Source organism: Gouania willdenowi, chromosome 15 (assembly GCF_900634775.1).
Source record: "Gouania willdenowi chromosome 15, fGouWil2.1, whole genome shotgun sequence".
NCBI classification, from domain to species: domain Eukaryota; kingdom Metazoa; phylum Chordata; class Actinopteri; order Blenniiformes; family Gobiesocidae; genus Gouania; species Gouania willdenowi.
The window spans coordinates 36,391,938-36,407,798 of NC_041058.1; the positions used below are offsets into that span (position 1 = coordinate 36,391,938).

The 15,861-nt window shown below is 38.3% G+C and overlaps 2 protein-coding genes across 4 annotated transcripts in view; both read right to left on the reverse strand.

Moving 5' to 3' along the window:
• ndst2a (N-deacetylase/N-sulfotransferase (heparan glucosaminyl) 2a) overlaps window positions 1–9,241 on the reverse strand; it is a 38,138-nt gene extending 28,897 nt beyond the window's left edge. The window contains exon 1 of the mRNA XM_028469252.1: window positions 9,105–9,241. The gene's annotated coding sequence lies outside the window, so the exon portion shown is untranslated. The remainder of the gene's footprint in view (window positions 1–9,104) is intronic.
• Window positions 9,242–12,009: 2,768 nt separating this feature from the next.
• zswim8 (zinc finger, SWIM-type containing 8) overlaps window positions 12,010–15,861 on the reverse strand; it is a 78,994-nt gene continuing 75,142 nt past the window's right edge. For all 3 annotated transcript variants that reach the window (XM_028469246.1, XM_028469245.1, XM_028469247.1), the window contains 2 exons: window positions 13,867–14,045; window positions 12,010–12,553 (listed from right to left, as the gene is read on the reverse strand). In XM_028469246.1, coding sequence (XP_028325047.1) covers window positions 12,350–12,553; window positions 13,867–14,045 — 383 coding nt within the window. In that variant the 3' untranslated portion in view covers window positions 12,010–12,349. The remainder of the gene's footprint in view (window positions 12,554–13,866; window positions 14,046–15,861) is intronic.

The following is a 15,861-nucleotide window of genomic DNA, read 5'->3' on the forward strand; positions in this document are numbered from 1 at the left end:
TTGAGAGCACACAGCCACAACAGTGATCAGCTGTTCTAAGGCTAAACCATTCACCTTAATCACATCAATATTAAGGTTTTCACTACTGTGATAATGTAACCTCAGATGCTGAGGTTTTTTCTTCCTTCTCCATCATATATATATATATATATATATGTTCACCAATCAGAATTGCCAAGAACCGTCTTCCTGAGCTGCTGACCAATCAGAGATAGTTACAGGAGACATGCCTGTATGTGCTACAGTGAGTCTCTGAGTGCACTAACATCTACAGTAAGGTCTATAAAATCCATGTTGAAGGAATCAGAATCAAACAATGAAAACAGAATCTACTGTTGAACGCTGAAATGAACAGAATCAGGTTTAAACGCTGTCATCGTGAGGAAAAGGACTTTTTTTTTATGGAGAAATGTTCTTCCTACTCATGTTGGTCGTTTCAAACACCATCTAAACACTGTCTAACCTGGTAAACATCTACACTAACCATCACTGACTCCTAAACCACCAGTGCCTGTTTAACTTTAACGTGTCTGTGAAACTCAGTCTGTTTCTCATGTAGCGCTGCATCGCTCTGTGAAAACATGAGTCAGCATTAATCATCTTCACCTGCTCAGAGCGTTTAAACATCTCATCAGATCTACAGAAGATCTGTGGATAGAGTTGTTCTGTTGTTGTGGACGAGATCATCAATACCAGTGATTGTAGAGTCTGAAACATCATAGATTATTGATCACTTCTGATACTGTAAATATCCTGAGCCCTAGTGGTGAAATAACACTTCTCACATGTGATGTGTTGCACATTTATTTTTGTTTAATTATTATGGTCTGGAATGATGTCATCAAGATCATTTAAATTAGGTTAATTTAAATAAAGTTGATCAAAACAATCAATAAACCTGATCAGATTCAGTAAACCATTGATCCCTGAGCAGAGCTCTTTCTCAGTTGGTCACAGCTTTTTTTTCTTTTTTTGAGCGGGAGTGGTGAGAGTGTACAGCATAGACATACATACTGATGAATAGTTGACTTAACTAACGTACTGTAGTTTTATATGAAGTAATGATTGACAATGACTCAAGATATATTTGCTAAATGTTTTAATGTTTTATTGTCAATATTAAGTTTTTCTGCAACAATCAGTGGCTGAAATAACAGGTCATTTATTTTATATCATTTTAAAAGAAGATGTAACAGGTTACATTTATTCTGTTTTATTATTTTACAGAAATGCTGTACATGAATTAATTTAACAGTAACATAACCAACTTATCATCTGCATTGTTTCACCCCATGAATTAAATTCAGAGGGTCCAGCTCTGATAGTGGGGTCTCCTAACCCTCTTCCCCTGGTCAGGGGTCTGTAACCTTTACTCTACAAGGAACCATTGAACCTCATCTCACCTGGATTAAAGTCCTCCTGGAGCCATAAATACCTTCTCTATGAAGACAATACAGTGTATTACATTATATACAGTTAATATTATATAGAATAATGTTTGATTTAATGTGATTTATATTGATCATGTAAATGGAAACTTAAAAACAGTTTAAAATAAAATAAATAACATCAATAAATAAAACAGTATCTTTATCTTCAAATTCTTACACATCTCAGTTTATATGAACACAATGTTTATAAAGTAGATTTTTATAGTTAATGTATATGAAAGTCTATAAAAAGTAACATGAATATAATAACACATGATCATGTGATCAACACATGCTAATTACTCATTTCATAAAACATACATATTTAACCTGTACATTGGTGGTTAAATGAATCTGTTCCCACACAATTAAAATCTGTATTTTCTTCCAGAAATAGTGTTTTTGTTGGTTTAGTTTCTTACCAGGGATTTAAAACTTAAGGTTAGTCACAGGTGGAGGAAAGTTGATGGTCTGTAGATGTTGTAGGAATGTGCTGAGTCATTGTACAACGTGATTTTTTTTAGGTTAATAAATTGTTATATCATGATTTTATTTGTCATTAATCATTAATAGACTCTGTAAAAAATAACTATTTATTTCAATATTTTTTTAAAGCTATAGGGAGCCATTGTATAAGAGTCAAAGGGCCACATTAGGCCCCAGAGCCACAGGTTGCAGACCACTGCTCTGAGAGAACCACAGCTGAACATCTGTCCTGGTATCATAGTCCATCAGTTCTGGTCCCTCCATGATGGTTCTGATGAGTGTGTACGCTCTATTGCTGAGCTCAGCACATTCTACATTTTCACTGCTGATCTCAATGTGAGCGTGAACTCAGTGATCGACTCGTTATGTCTGGTGTTTATACTCTGTGCATTCACTGTCTCATCACCTGCAGCGCTGCTGTCAAACTTCAAAATCCTCAGTCAACCTATCCACCAGCTAATTCACAGTGCCTGTTTATAGACGGTTTACGGTAATCCTGCAGCGTGGAGAGAAAGAGAGAAGTGTACTCTGTGGGATGTGATGAAGCGCTCAGCTGTTCCGTATAAAATAATGTCACCTTATACGAACTCACGTTTGTGACTAGATAAAATTTTCACTCACACACACTGATAATATACCGTAGCCTACAGTCTTGAGCTCTGCTGAGGGGAAATATAGTGATATTAATGTTGTTCTTATACATCTTTATATGACATGAAATATTAAAAAGGAGAAGTCAGAATAATCCATGTCACTACAATTTATATCTACCTTTTAATTGTATCTTACTTTATTTTTGACATACAGCTTTTGTTTTATTAATATTTTGTTTCCTTACAGGAGTTAAAAACTAATATTTTCTGAAAAAATTGATTAATATTTCTAAAAAATGGAATTTTAGAAAATGATGTGGAAAACAGATTTGGAAAAATAAATAAAACACGTATGCATTTAAATCGAAATCACAATATGTCAGAAAAATCACAATTAAGTTTTTTGTCAAAATGCGTGAGCGTGAACTGTCTGCTCACCCACAGCGTGGAGAGAGATAGGTGTACTCTGTGGGACATGACTGTGCGTTCAGCCGCTCTGTCCAATATAAAGTCATCCATACACACTCGCACAGATGTGACCAGATACAACGTTCACTCGCACACACTGAAAATATACTCGCATATGCGACCATTTTGGTCGCAGTCTCGAGCCCTGCACCTGTTGCCCGTTTTGTTCTACTAAAGCCAAAGGAGTGAGGACTTTAATTTCTACACAATGTGGTCAACCACAGCTTTTATTCTGACAGATACAGAAGTGAAATAGTCATTTCCTGGGATTATCCTTTCATTCACAACACAACATTTGTAGTAGTAGTAGTAGTAATAGTAGTGCTAATAGTAGTGCTATTAGTGGTAGTAGTGCTAGTAGTAGTAGTAATAGTAGTGCTAGTGGTAGTAATAGTAGTGCAAGTAGTAGTAGTAATAGTAGTAATAGTAGTTGTGCTAGTAATAGTAGTGCTAGTGGTAGTAGTGCTAGTAGTAATAGTAGTAGTAATAGTAGTTAGGCAAGGCAAATGTATTTGTATAGCGCATTTCATACTCAAGGCAACTCAATGTGCTTTACATGATAAAACGTTCAATCGTTTAAAATCAATAAGAACATTTAAAATCATCAGTAAAATCAATTAAAATCATCAACAAACACATGACATCATCATCATGACCATAAATCTCTCTCAATCATATACAGTAGAGAAAAATAGTTCCTTTAACTTTGATTTAAAAATGTTCACATGTGATGCTGACTTCAGCTCTGCTGCAGTTTGTTCCACTTCTTTGCAGCATAACAACTAAACACAGCATCACCATGGTTACTGTGAGCTCTGGGCTCCACTATCTGACCTGTGTCCATAGATCTCAGAGACCTGCTGGGTTCATACCTGACTAACATCTCACTGATGTATTCTGGACCAAACCCATTCACACATTTATAACCAGCAGCAGAACTTTACAGTCTCCTCTGAGGCTGACTGGGAGCCAGTGTAATGTGTTCTGACCTCTTTGTTCTGGTTCAGACCTGAGCTGCAGCGTTCTGAACCAGCTGTAGATGTTTGATGAAGACCATTACAATAGTCCAGTCTGCTGGAGATAAAAGCATGGACCAGTTTCTCCTGATCTTTCTGAGTCATTAAACCTTTCACTCTGGAGATGTTCTTTAGGTGGTAGAAGATGTTTTTGTGATAGATTTGATCTGATGCTGAATGTCAGATCTGAGTCAATCAGAACACCAAGGTTTTTGACCTGGTCTTTATCTTCTAAAGATCCAGACTCAGATACTTGCTGACAGCAGTCCTCTTTTCATTGTTACCAAAGACAATCACCTCCATCTTGTCATGGTTTAGTTGAAGGAAGTTTTCACTCATCCAGCAGTTTACTTTTTCTAAACAGTCACACAACACCTCAATGGGACCATGGTCATCTGGGTTCAGTGATAGATATAGTTGTGTGTCATCTGCATAGCTCTGATAATCAACCTTACAGTTGTGTAAAATGTGTCCTAAAGGAAGCATATAAAGGCTAAACAGAAGAGGTCCAAGAACAGATCCCTGAGGAACCCCACAGGACATTGGTAATCTGTCAGATTCAAAGTTTACAATGTTTATAAAATAACTTTGATCCTCCAAGTAGAACTTAAACCATTACTTTAACATTTAGTCCAACCCATGTTTACAATCTGTGTAACAAAATTGTATGATCTACAGTGTCAAATGTAGACTTAGATCCAATAGAATGAGAACAGATACTTTTCCTGAATCAGTGTTCAACCTTATGTCATTGATCACTTTGATCAGATCAGTTTCTGTGCTGTGATGAGAACCAAAACCTGACTGAAATTTATCAAATATTTTGTTGAATGTTAAGAATTGACTCAGTTGGTTGAAGACCACCTTCTCAATGATTCTGATTGGTCTATAGTTAGCCAGTATAGAGACATCCAGTGTTCTCTTTTTAACAGAGGTTTAACAGCAGCTACTTTCAGGGATTTTGGTACGGTGCCTGGGAATGATCAGTTAATTATCTGATACTAATCAGTAGGGATGTAACGATTAATCGTAAGGCAGTTAAAAATCGAGTCATAGGTATCAAGGTTCACATCGATGCTGTGAAAATTGAATCGCAGTACTTTTTTTAACCAGCAGAGGGCGCTATCCAGAAGTCATGGCGGCGGGCGAAATCTTTTAATACTTTCTTTCTGGCCGCCTTCTACTCCTAAACATATTCATAAATGATTCATTACCCCTTTAGCACCAAAAGAATATCTGTAATATTACTTGAATATCTGTAAAAGTCACGTTTTTCTATTAACCCTGTCTGCTAGCATAGCATCTCTTCTTCACTGCACTTAGCTGCATGCCAACCGACCACTGGGTTACCATCGCCCTCTGCTGGTTCAAACAAATATCGGACACAAATACAGTGCAGACTTTTTTTTTAAGGTCCAATTGTTAAGGCACAAAATACATTCAGTTGCACTTTAAAAAAAAAACAAAAAAACTATTATGCAGTTTTGTATTGTTTACTATGGAACCAGAATTTAAATGAATAGGCTTCTTCATTTGTATTATTCTTTTATTTCATTCAAGATTTATTTTTAGTTAAATTGCATTGTTTGAATAGTTCATCAAGGGATTCTTTTGACAATGGAAAATAAAAGAATTTTCTATTTTTTTTCCCCCCCAAAAAATAAAGGAATATTTTTCAGTCATTTAAGTACAGTCCCATTTTGTAAAATGAATCGTGAGAGAATCGTATCGTGAACCCAGTATCGTGAATCGAATCGTATCGGGAGTCGAGTGAATCGTTACATCTCTACTAATCAGTGATAATTGACTTTACAACAGTTTTAAAGAAGTTTGAGGGTTTTGTGTCAAGGCAACACGTTGATGGATTCAGCTGCTGAACAGTTTCCTCTATTGTTTTTGGGTTCACTGTAATAAACTCTAACATTGTAGTTGACTCCTCCCTCAGTGGTTGAAGCTGTTCAAGCTTTTTGTTATTTTGCTGGTTTGTTCTGATGTTTCACCTTATTGATTGTATTTTTTTATTGAAATTTACAGTAAATTCATTGCATTTTCCAGCTGACAGTAATTCAGGGGCTATCTGATCTGGGGAGGTGTGAGCTTTTCAATTACAGAAAACAACATGCGAGAGTTGTTGACATTTTTGGCAATAATTTCAGAAAAGTATTGCTGTCTTGCTTTGAACAAGCCATCATTGAATTTTCGCAGACTTATTTTGTATAGTTCTAGATGAATTTGGAGATTTGTTGATCTCCATTTACGCTCAGCTCTTCTACAGTCAGATTTCAAATTCTGCATTATCTCAGTCCTCCTCCAAGGTGTTTTCTGTGTGTTTGGTTTTCTCTTAGTTTTGATTGGAGCCACCACATCTATGACATTACAGACGTTTCTATTATACTCATCCAGAAGATCATCAACTGTCTCAGCGCTCAATGTTGGTGTCATTGCTATGGTTTCCATGAACTGTGCACTTGTTGTCATTTATGTACCTTTTCTTTAAACACACATAACTAGGGGGAACAGATGTTACAGTCTCTAGGTCAAAAAAGACACAGAAATGATCAGATAGAGCTAAGTCTCTTACATCAACAGCAGAGATAAACACCTTTAGAGATAACCAGATCCAAAGTGTGACCTTGAGTGTGTGTCGGACCAGTCACATGTTGTGTAAGACCAAAAGTATCCATTAAAGCATACAGTTCTTTGGCAGTATTGTCCATGTTATTGTCTACATGAATATTTAAGTCACCTGTTATTATTAAAAAGTTGTATTCAGTGCATACAACTGACAGCAGTTCAGCAAACTCATCCATGAATTCTCCAGAATATTTTGGGGGTCTATAAACGACTAAAAACAGAACTCTTGAATCACCCTTCAGTAAGAATGACATATATTCAAAGGAGATAAAATCACCAAATGTTATTTCTTTGCACTGAAATATTGATTTAAAAATGGCAGCAACTCCACCACCTTTCCTGTAAGTACGACACTTATTGAAATAAATAAAGTCTTGTGGTGAACTTTCATTGAGAATAGTATTACTGATACCATCATTCAACCATGTTTCATTAAGAAATAAAAAGTCCAAGTGATGTGTTAAAATAATATCATTAATTAGTAGTGACTTGTTAACAAGAGATCTAACATTAAGAAGAGCTAATTTTAAAGACTTTACTGGAGACACTGGTGGACTTTTTGGATGACATGTTATAGGAGTCACATTTTTATCTCTATAAAGCTTTTTGTTTTTCTTTAATTTAACAGTTTTACCTGTGTTACCTGTCACCACAGGAATTAAAGAAGCTGCATTAACTCCATAAGGCCCTGAGTTTTTCTGGTTGTTCCTAAAAATAGAGCTATTGCAGTCTAGACCCAGCACACATCAGACCTGTGTCGCTCTAAGATGAACACATCTGGCCTGAGGAGAAGAGTGAAGCTCCTACCCCTGCGTAGTAGTAATAGCAGTAATAGCAGTAGTAGTGCTAGTAGTAGTAGTGTGAGTAGTAGTAATAGCAGTAATAGCAGTAGTAGTGCTAGTAGTAGTAGTGTGAGTAGTAGTAATAGCAGTAGTAGTGTGAGTAGTAGTAATAGCAGTAGTAGCAGTAATAGCAGTAGTAGTATTATATTAAATTATCTTCACACTGTAGGGGGCGCTAACGTGCCAATGTCTGTATTACCACATTGACCTGGTTTAGGGACGAGAGTTTAACAACTGAGTCACATGTGACACAAATCAAAGTTTGTATGTGCAAATGGGAGTATTTTCAAAAAATGTAAAATTTCAAAAGATTATCAAAAATCTAGAGATATCTTTTGATGTCCCACGTCTCTAGATGATCTCCAGTGATTTTGAACCCGTCAGTGAAACGTTCTAGGAGAAATGTGTTAAAATACGTCATTTGAAATTAAAGATTCTGAACTTCCTGTGTATTTTATGGTGTGGTTTTAATATTGTTTACTTGTCTTGTCATGATCTACTTCTGTATCAATTTTCATGATTCTCCGATTAATTAATTTTTTTTGGCAATTCCTATCTCGGAATGCATTTTTGAACCCTAACCCTAACCCAAAAATAGCCAGAAATTAAAGAAGTGCTCGATTTAATTTTGTTTGAATTTTTGATACTCTACACAATGGTTCAGTGTGTGAAAAGTAGGTGAGTTTGTTCCGACACTGAGAAACAAAGAATCCACGAGGCAAACATCTGAAGGTTATTTAAGACGTTAATGCATTTCTTATGTTGACCTTCACCACACTAGATTTAAGGTGTTGTGCTGTGTATGGGCTTGGTGAGAAAAGCAGGTAATTAATGATATCATTATATATAATAGATGGAAAACTCTCTGAGACGTCATTGATCCAAGACGAGGGAGCGTCTCGTATGGATCTACACCACCAATAAACCAGAACTTTTCCAAATATAGTCTACCCTTTATGCCTTTGCATCTATAACACATTTTAAGGAGCTTTTCTGTTGTTTATCCATCGCAGTGTTAATCTCTGAATGCCGCCAAAATGGCCGTGCATCCGGGTTAGTGCCCAGAACGTGACGTAGATGAAAACCCTCTAATAATGTAACTGGTTGTTATTTTTCACTGATATTATATAAAAGTTAATTCTCAAAGGCTTTCATACAAACATCTGTGTAACAATGTCCTTTATATTTCATTTGGACAGATTAGAGTGTGATGATGTGTGAGTTTTAATAAATAATCCCTGTGTGTGTTCTATGTACTGCTATTAATCACACACACATGCTAGCAGCCGTTAGCATGCTGTGCTAACGGCTGCTAGCTGTGTGTACATCAGTTCAGTCTCAGTAAACCGTGTGAAACGCTCGGTCTCAGCTGTGTAGTGTGTGTGTGTGTGTGTGTGTGTGTGTGTGTGTGTGTGTGTGTGTGTGTGTGTGTGTGTGTGTGTGTGTGTGTGTGTGTGTGTGTGTGTGTGTGTGTGTGTGTGTGTGTGTGTGACAGTCCTCAAAGGAACACACGGACACACAATTACACACACACACACACACACACACACATTTAAAGCTCAGCTCCATCAGACGATGCTAACAACAGCTAACACACAAACACACACACACCTGTGGAACGTGCTGGACTCTCACCTGAGCACGTGTTCAGATAACCGAGGTCCGAGCAGAGCACGAGAGGATTCCGAGTTCCGAGATAAAAAGAGTTTAAAGCGAAGTTCAGTACGTCGCTCCTCAGGCAGCCATCTTTAACTGTGGTGGACTGTACCAAGTGTTCTATAGTGGGGGGGTTAACACACGTATTCAAATTAAGAGCTTAATATGTTTTTTCTTATTTAATTACTAAACTATTATGTGTTTTTTTATATCGGCGGTAAAATGTAATTAACATGGCTAATGGCATAATGTAGTGGTTCTCACCTAAACCAGGCTTTACTCAGTGTCTGACGTCTACAGCACCTTATTCATTACACAATCTTTTCAAAATAAAGGTCCCATAGAGCGGGGACCCTCCAAAATAAAGGTCCCAGAGAGCGGGGACCCTCCTAAATAAAGGTCCCATAGAGCGGGGACCCTCCAAAATAAAGGTCCCATAGAGCGGGGACCCTCCAAAATAAAGGTCCCATAGAGCGGGGACCCTCCAAAATAAAGGTCCCATAGAGCGGGGACCCTCCAAAATAAAGGTCCCATAGAGCGGGGACCCTCCAAAATAAAGGTCCCAGAGAGCGGGGACCCTCCAAAATAAAGGTCCCATAGAGCGGGGACCCTCCAAAATAAAGGTCCCATAGAGCGGGGACCCTCCAAAATAAAGGTCCCATAGAGCGGGGACCCTCCAAAATAAAGGTCCCATAGAGCGGGGACCCTCCAAAATAAAGGTCCCATAGAACGGGGACCCTCCAAAATAAAGGTCCCATAGAGCGGGGACCCTCCAAAATAAAGGTCCCATAGAGCGGGGACCCTCCAAAATAAAGGTCCCATAGAGCGGGGACCCTCCAAAATAAAGGTCCCATAGAGCGGGGACCCTCCAAAATAAAGGTCCCATAGAGCGGGGACCCTCCAAAATAAAGGTCGCATAGAGCAGGGACCCCCACTGTAGCTGAAGGTGGTTGAACACAGACATGAACATTGAAGAACAGTCATGTGGAGACAGGACCATCTATAAGGGGGAATAAAGGAGAGATTTTTGGGGTCCATCCATAAAGTCAGTAAAATGATGGTCCATTGTTCTATGAATCTGTGATAACCACATTTATTTATTCATCTGAATAATATCCACTGTTATCCAGGAACGTTTATTATTATTATTATAGTCATCTTAAAGATGGAAATCATGGTTTTAATCACTAATAAAATGGTTCAAAGTGAATAAAAATGGTGGAAAAGGAGGTGAAATGGGATTTTAAAAACCAAAGAAATTGGTTAAAAGTTATAAATTATAGTGGATAAAAACAGAGAGAAAATGTGGTAAAAGGTTCAAAGTGTTAATATTGGAACAATTAATTTAAACTGGCAAATAATCTACATGACAAATGGTGACTGTGGTTAAATTGGTAAATACAATCATGAAATATGGTGAAAAGAGGTTAAAAGTGCCAATAATAGATCAATATATGTGACATTAGGTGTAAAAGTGGTAGAAATGGTTTATAAGTGCTGAACATGTCTGGAAAGTGGAAAAAATGTGCAGAAACGTCATTAAAATGTGATGTAGAAGTGTCAGAAATGGGAGAAATGTAGCAAAAATACATTAAAAGGAGAAAAATATATAAAGAAAAAGTGATGAAAATAAGTTAAAATATGGTGAGTTTGGTGGAGTTGTAGAAAAAAGGTAAAAATATACAAAAATGATCTCAAATTGTCCAAAAAAATCCTTGGTTTCTTGAGGCATCTGGAGAACCCCTCCCAGTGTCTGTTAGACCCAAATGGGGTCCTGACTCCAAGGTTGAGAACCCCTGATTTAACAGATTTCATTTTGCTATCTTTACCTTAGATTTTCAAGACAATTTAAAAGTTGTTGTATGTTGCTTTACGTATCTAACATAGATCTATATCTTTACACTGTGTGTGATCAACCCACTCAACCTTTGTTTTCTTCTCAACAAAGAACATTTTTCCAACACAAAAACTTAGTGTTTTCAAGAAACTTTATTCAGTAAAATCTACACTTTAGTATTGTTTTTCTGTTTCACTCTAAATTAGAACCATTTAGTCACGAGTACATATAGAAGATTTGAATCCAGCTACACTTGAGGGAATATAAAAATATCACAGTACATTTCTACTAAAAGACCTTCACCGAGGAGACATAACAGCTGCCTGGACTGGGAGAGTCAACATGTCTGAACAGCACCGTGGTGGAGGGGGAGGGGCCAACCGGTCAGGGTGGTATCACACAGCCAATCACAGCGGAGCGAGGACGCGAGACACTGGACTTCAACATGAGCCGATGCTACAGGGACAAAGATCAGAGAACGCTGAAAGACACACACCATCTACACACAGTCGACGAACGAGGATTCACAACAAATTAACATGAGGGGATCCATTTCATTAGGCACAGCTGGTCTCTGCTCGTAGAAACCTGCTTCAACCTGGACACAAACCAAAGATGGACGCCAACCAGTCCACGCTGTGTGAACATATGCTCAGGAAATACTCATTATTAGATGATATGAACAACAGAACACCTTTGAAAAGCTGTAATTCAGGACATTTTGCTGACGCAGAACGTATAAATGATAAAAGCTGAGCTCCTGTGAAGCTCCGTGTGCTTTCAGCCAATGAGAGCTTTACAAACCCAGTGACATCATCAGCAGGAGCCAACCAATCAGAGAGAAACACTGTCACTGACACTTCTAATTAAAAGAGAAATGATTTCTGAGTCTAGAAATATAATCAAGGGTTCAGAAATCAAAGAGCGTTGCATTTTCCTACAAAAACATTTTATTTGACTGAAGGAATGAAGAAGCCCTTAGAATCCTCTCTGGGTGTTTGTGTGGAGGAGGGCGGACCATGTGTCTTTGTTCAGAAAACCACAATCTGTGAAAAATCAGCTTTAATCTGTGAAGAAACCACCTCCAAACACTTCATGTTGGTCTACGATCCAAACAGCACAGCAAACAGACAGAAACGGAACCTCACACCTCAGGTTGGTGGACGTATTTACTGAAGGAGGATCAAAGTGTGACGTGATGTTTTGTCCTCAAACACAGGCTGGAATGCAGTCATTTCTCATCCTCTGCACACAAAACAACTTAAAAAACAACAAAAAAGTAACAAGTAAAAGATTCAGAGTCAGTGAAGCTCCTCCCCCTCCCTCTGATCCACCATGAGAAAAAGGAGGACAGGAGTCCAACAGCTCCACTAGCTCCTCCCACTGCTCAGGGGGAGAAGGTGGCCATCTCCAGAGAGATGCGCTGCCACAGCTCCTTGGTCTGTTTTCCTCTCTTTAGGTTCTGCAGAACGTCGTTGAACTGCATCACTCCTACGGGTGTGAGGCAGAACGCTCCACGCGCGCTACGGATGATGTTCACAAAGTCGTCGTAGTCGGCCGGAGTCAGATGGATGAGTCTGTGATGGATGTACTGGAACAGAGATGGAGGGGGCGTGGCTTAGAACGCATCAAAGCAACGTGAAGGAAGCATCATAAAGCACTAGGGATGTAACGGTATGATCACGGTTATCAGTGTACCGCGGTATTTCTTAAAATGTTTTAAAAACACTGATAAATTGAAATAATATTCAAATAGATTTATGATATATTAAATATATATATATATATAAATAAAAGTCTTAAGAATAACAAAACACTGCAAAGTTAACATTAAATAAGTATAAAAAACTGTGCAAAATAAACATTAAATACAGCAAATAAAAGACTTATCAACATTAACAATAATCACAGTAAAACAATTATAAAAACAGTACAAAATAAACAATAGATAGGGGCCGTGTTTTCCACTTTAATTTGTAAAATTACATTTGTATTAAAATTATTTATCATTTTTTAAAGAAAATATTAGTTTTTAACAACTACACAAAAATGTATGTCAAAAATAAAGTAAGATACAATTAAAAGGTAGATATAGTGACATGGATTATTCTGACTGCTCCTTTTTAATTATGTACTGTATATGTCACCATATCTCCTCTCAGGGATCAATGGTTTACTGAATCTGATCAGACACTCTGTAAATAATATGAAATATAATCTATGATGTTTCAGACTCTACAATCACTGGTATTGATGATCTCGTCCACAACAACAGAACAACTTTATCCACAGATCTTCTGTAGATCTGATGAGATGTTTAAACGCTCTGAGCAGGTGAAGATGATTAATGCTGACTCATGTTTTCACAGAGCGATGCAGCGCTACATGAGAAACAGACGGAGGTTCACAGACACGTTAAAGTTAAACAGGCACTGGTGGTTTAGGAGTCAGTGATGGTTAGTGTAGTTTATTGTGTTGGATTAGATAGTGTTAATGGGGGGGGGGGGGGGGCACCTAATGAGCGCTCCCCGGATACATTTTCCCCATAAAAAACGTTCCACACCGTGGTTATCGACCGCAGCGGTTGCCATGGTTTTACCATGGTTTACCGTAATACTGGTAACCGTTACATCCCTATAAAGCGCACACGTCTCTATACTGTCTGTGATTCTAATCCTCTACGCTGTGATATGATGAATTGTTATCGGTGATAAACAGTCACATGCTTAGTGTCAACTGTATCTGAGCCTTTTTTCCAACCCAGTGTGTGACTAACAATGACTCCTTATGACATCACTTCCTGTCCGTCAGGGACAAGCAGCCCATGAAAAAATGAGTTGTTTAATGGAGACCTGTGTGTGTTTGTGTGTGTGGTGTCATCCTCAGAGGCTGAATGAGGACTACCTGTAGATAGGCCTGTTGGCAGCGCTGCACCAGCTGGTGGAAGGCGGGTGTTCGGAGGTGGGCGTGGATATGGGCGGGGTTTAGTCTCTGGAGAGCCTCCATGATGATCTCCTGCAGAACAAAAGGACTGAGCACACCTTTGGCCGCGCCCACGCAAAACTGGTACACATAGTTGACACCTGGAAGAACCAGAAGCACAGGAAACGTTTGGTTCACTTCCTCTCACTGTGTACGATTAGGAAAATAAATGTCATCACTCACACACGGTAACTACATGACAAACACTGCTACACAACTGCCAGCTCAGCATTTCCTCTGAGCTAATACTGCCCCCTACAGGCACAGAGGTTTATAGCATCAATGCTAATCAGTAGCTACAGTAAATAATTATAACCATAGTTAAACTCTACTAGTGCACAGATAGACTTTACTAGTGAGGCAGAGGATGTCACTAAAATTTCATCTGGTCGCATCTGTGCGAGTGCATAGGGTGACCTTATTTTGAAAATCCAAAAGAAGGAAACTGGGAGTTACACACTGAGGAATCCAGAAACGCGTAGCAACAGAGCGCATTGGGGGGTGCGCCTAGCGGACCTGGGACATGGGGCGGGGGGTGGGGGAAAACACGTGGAGCAGAGTGATAGAGTGTCCACGCACAGCACATACACAATTCTACCCAACATCAGCTGCGTGAGAGGCTTCTCTACACAAAATAAGATAAAGTCAGATATGAGGGTCTGATACTGTAGAGGACCTCATCAGAACCAGCAGGACTATGATGACAGGCCAGATGTTCAGCTGTGGTTCTCCCTGACCAGGGGAAGAGGGTTAGGAGACCCCACTATCAGAGCTGGACCCTCTGAATTTAATTCATGGGGTGAAACAATGCAGATGATAAGTTGGTTATGTTACTGTTAAATTAATTCATGTACAGCATTGATGTAAAATAATAAAACAGAATAAATGTAACCTGTTGTTATGATTTACTGTTATTTTAAAACATTTCTTCTTTTAAAATTATATAAAATAAATGACCTGTTATTTCAGCCACTGATTGTGTGTTTTTTTATTTATTTACTGAATAAAATAAGAAAACAGGCTTCCAGCAACCCCTCCCCCATACATTCATACCACCATCATCGTGATTTGCAAAACAATATCTATAGACATTAACTATTACTGTACACTGACATAAAACTGAGCCACATGTGGACAAAAATAAAACACATTCATCAGCCACTGTTTGTTGCAGAAAAACTTTATATTGACACTAAAACATTAAATATATCATATCTGGAGTCATTGCATTGTGAGCCGGCTGTATTCACGTGACACCACGAGATCCCACAATAAAACAACAACAAACTTACTTTGATTTTCTGACGTGGAAGAACGTAATGGACTGGGTTCTATGTTAATGAGTTATGTTCCACATGTAGTTTATTCAATGGTTAACAGGTGTTGTGATTTCCCATGGCCTTGAAGGCATCATTGTTACGTGCAGCTTTCTCTGCCAATGTTCGTCTTTGTTTACATGTGTTCTACGTGTTGATTGGCTGAGAGGCTGGAAAAAGGCGGGCGTAAGCAGAGAATGGGAGAACATTCTCTTCCCACGGGTGTTGAGGAGATAAATGACGGAGTTAGATGCTTTCGTTTGTGTTTGTATTATTTATTTTGGCTTCGGCAGGCCGGATTAAAAAAAACCAACGGGCTGGATGTGGCCCGCTGGCCGAAGTTTGCCCACCAAATGTATTTATTCATCTGAATAATATTCACTGTTATCCAGGAACGTTTATTATTATTATAGTCATCTTAAAGATGGTTTTAATCACTAATAAAATGAGTTCAAAGTGACCAAATATGGTAAAAAAAAGGTGGTGAAATGTGATTTTAAAAACTACAAAAATTAGTTAAAAGTTCCAAATTAGAGTGGATAAAAGACAAACTGGTAAATAATGGGAATGACAAATGGTGAATGTGGTTAAATTGATAAAA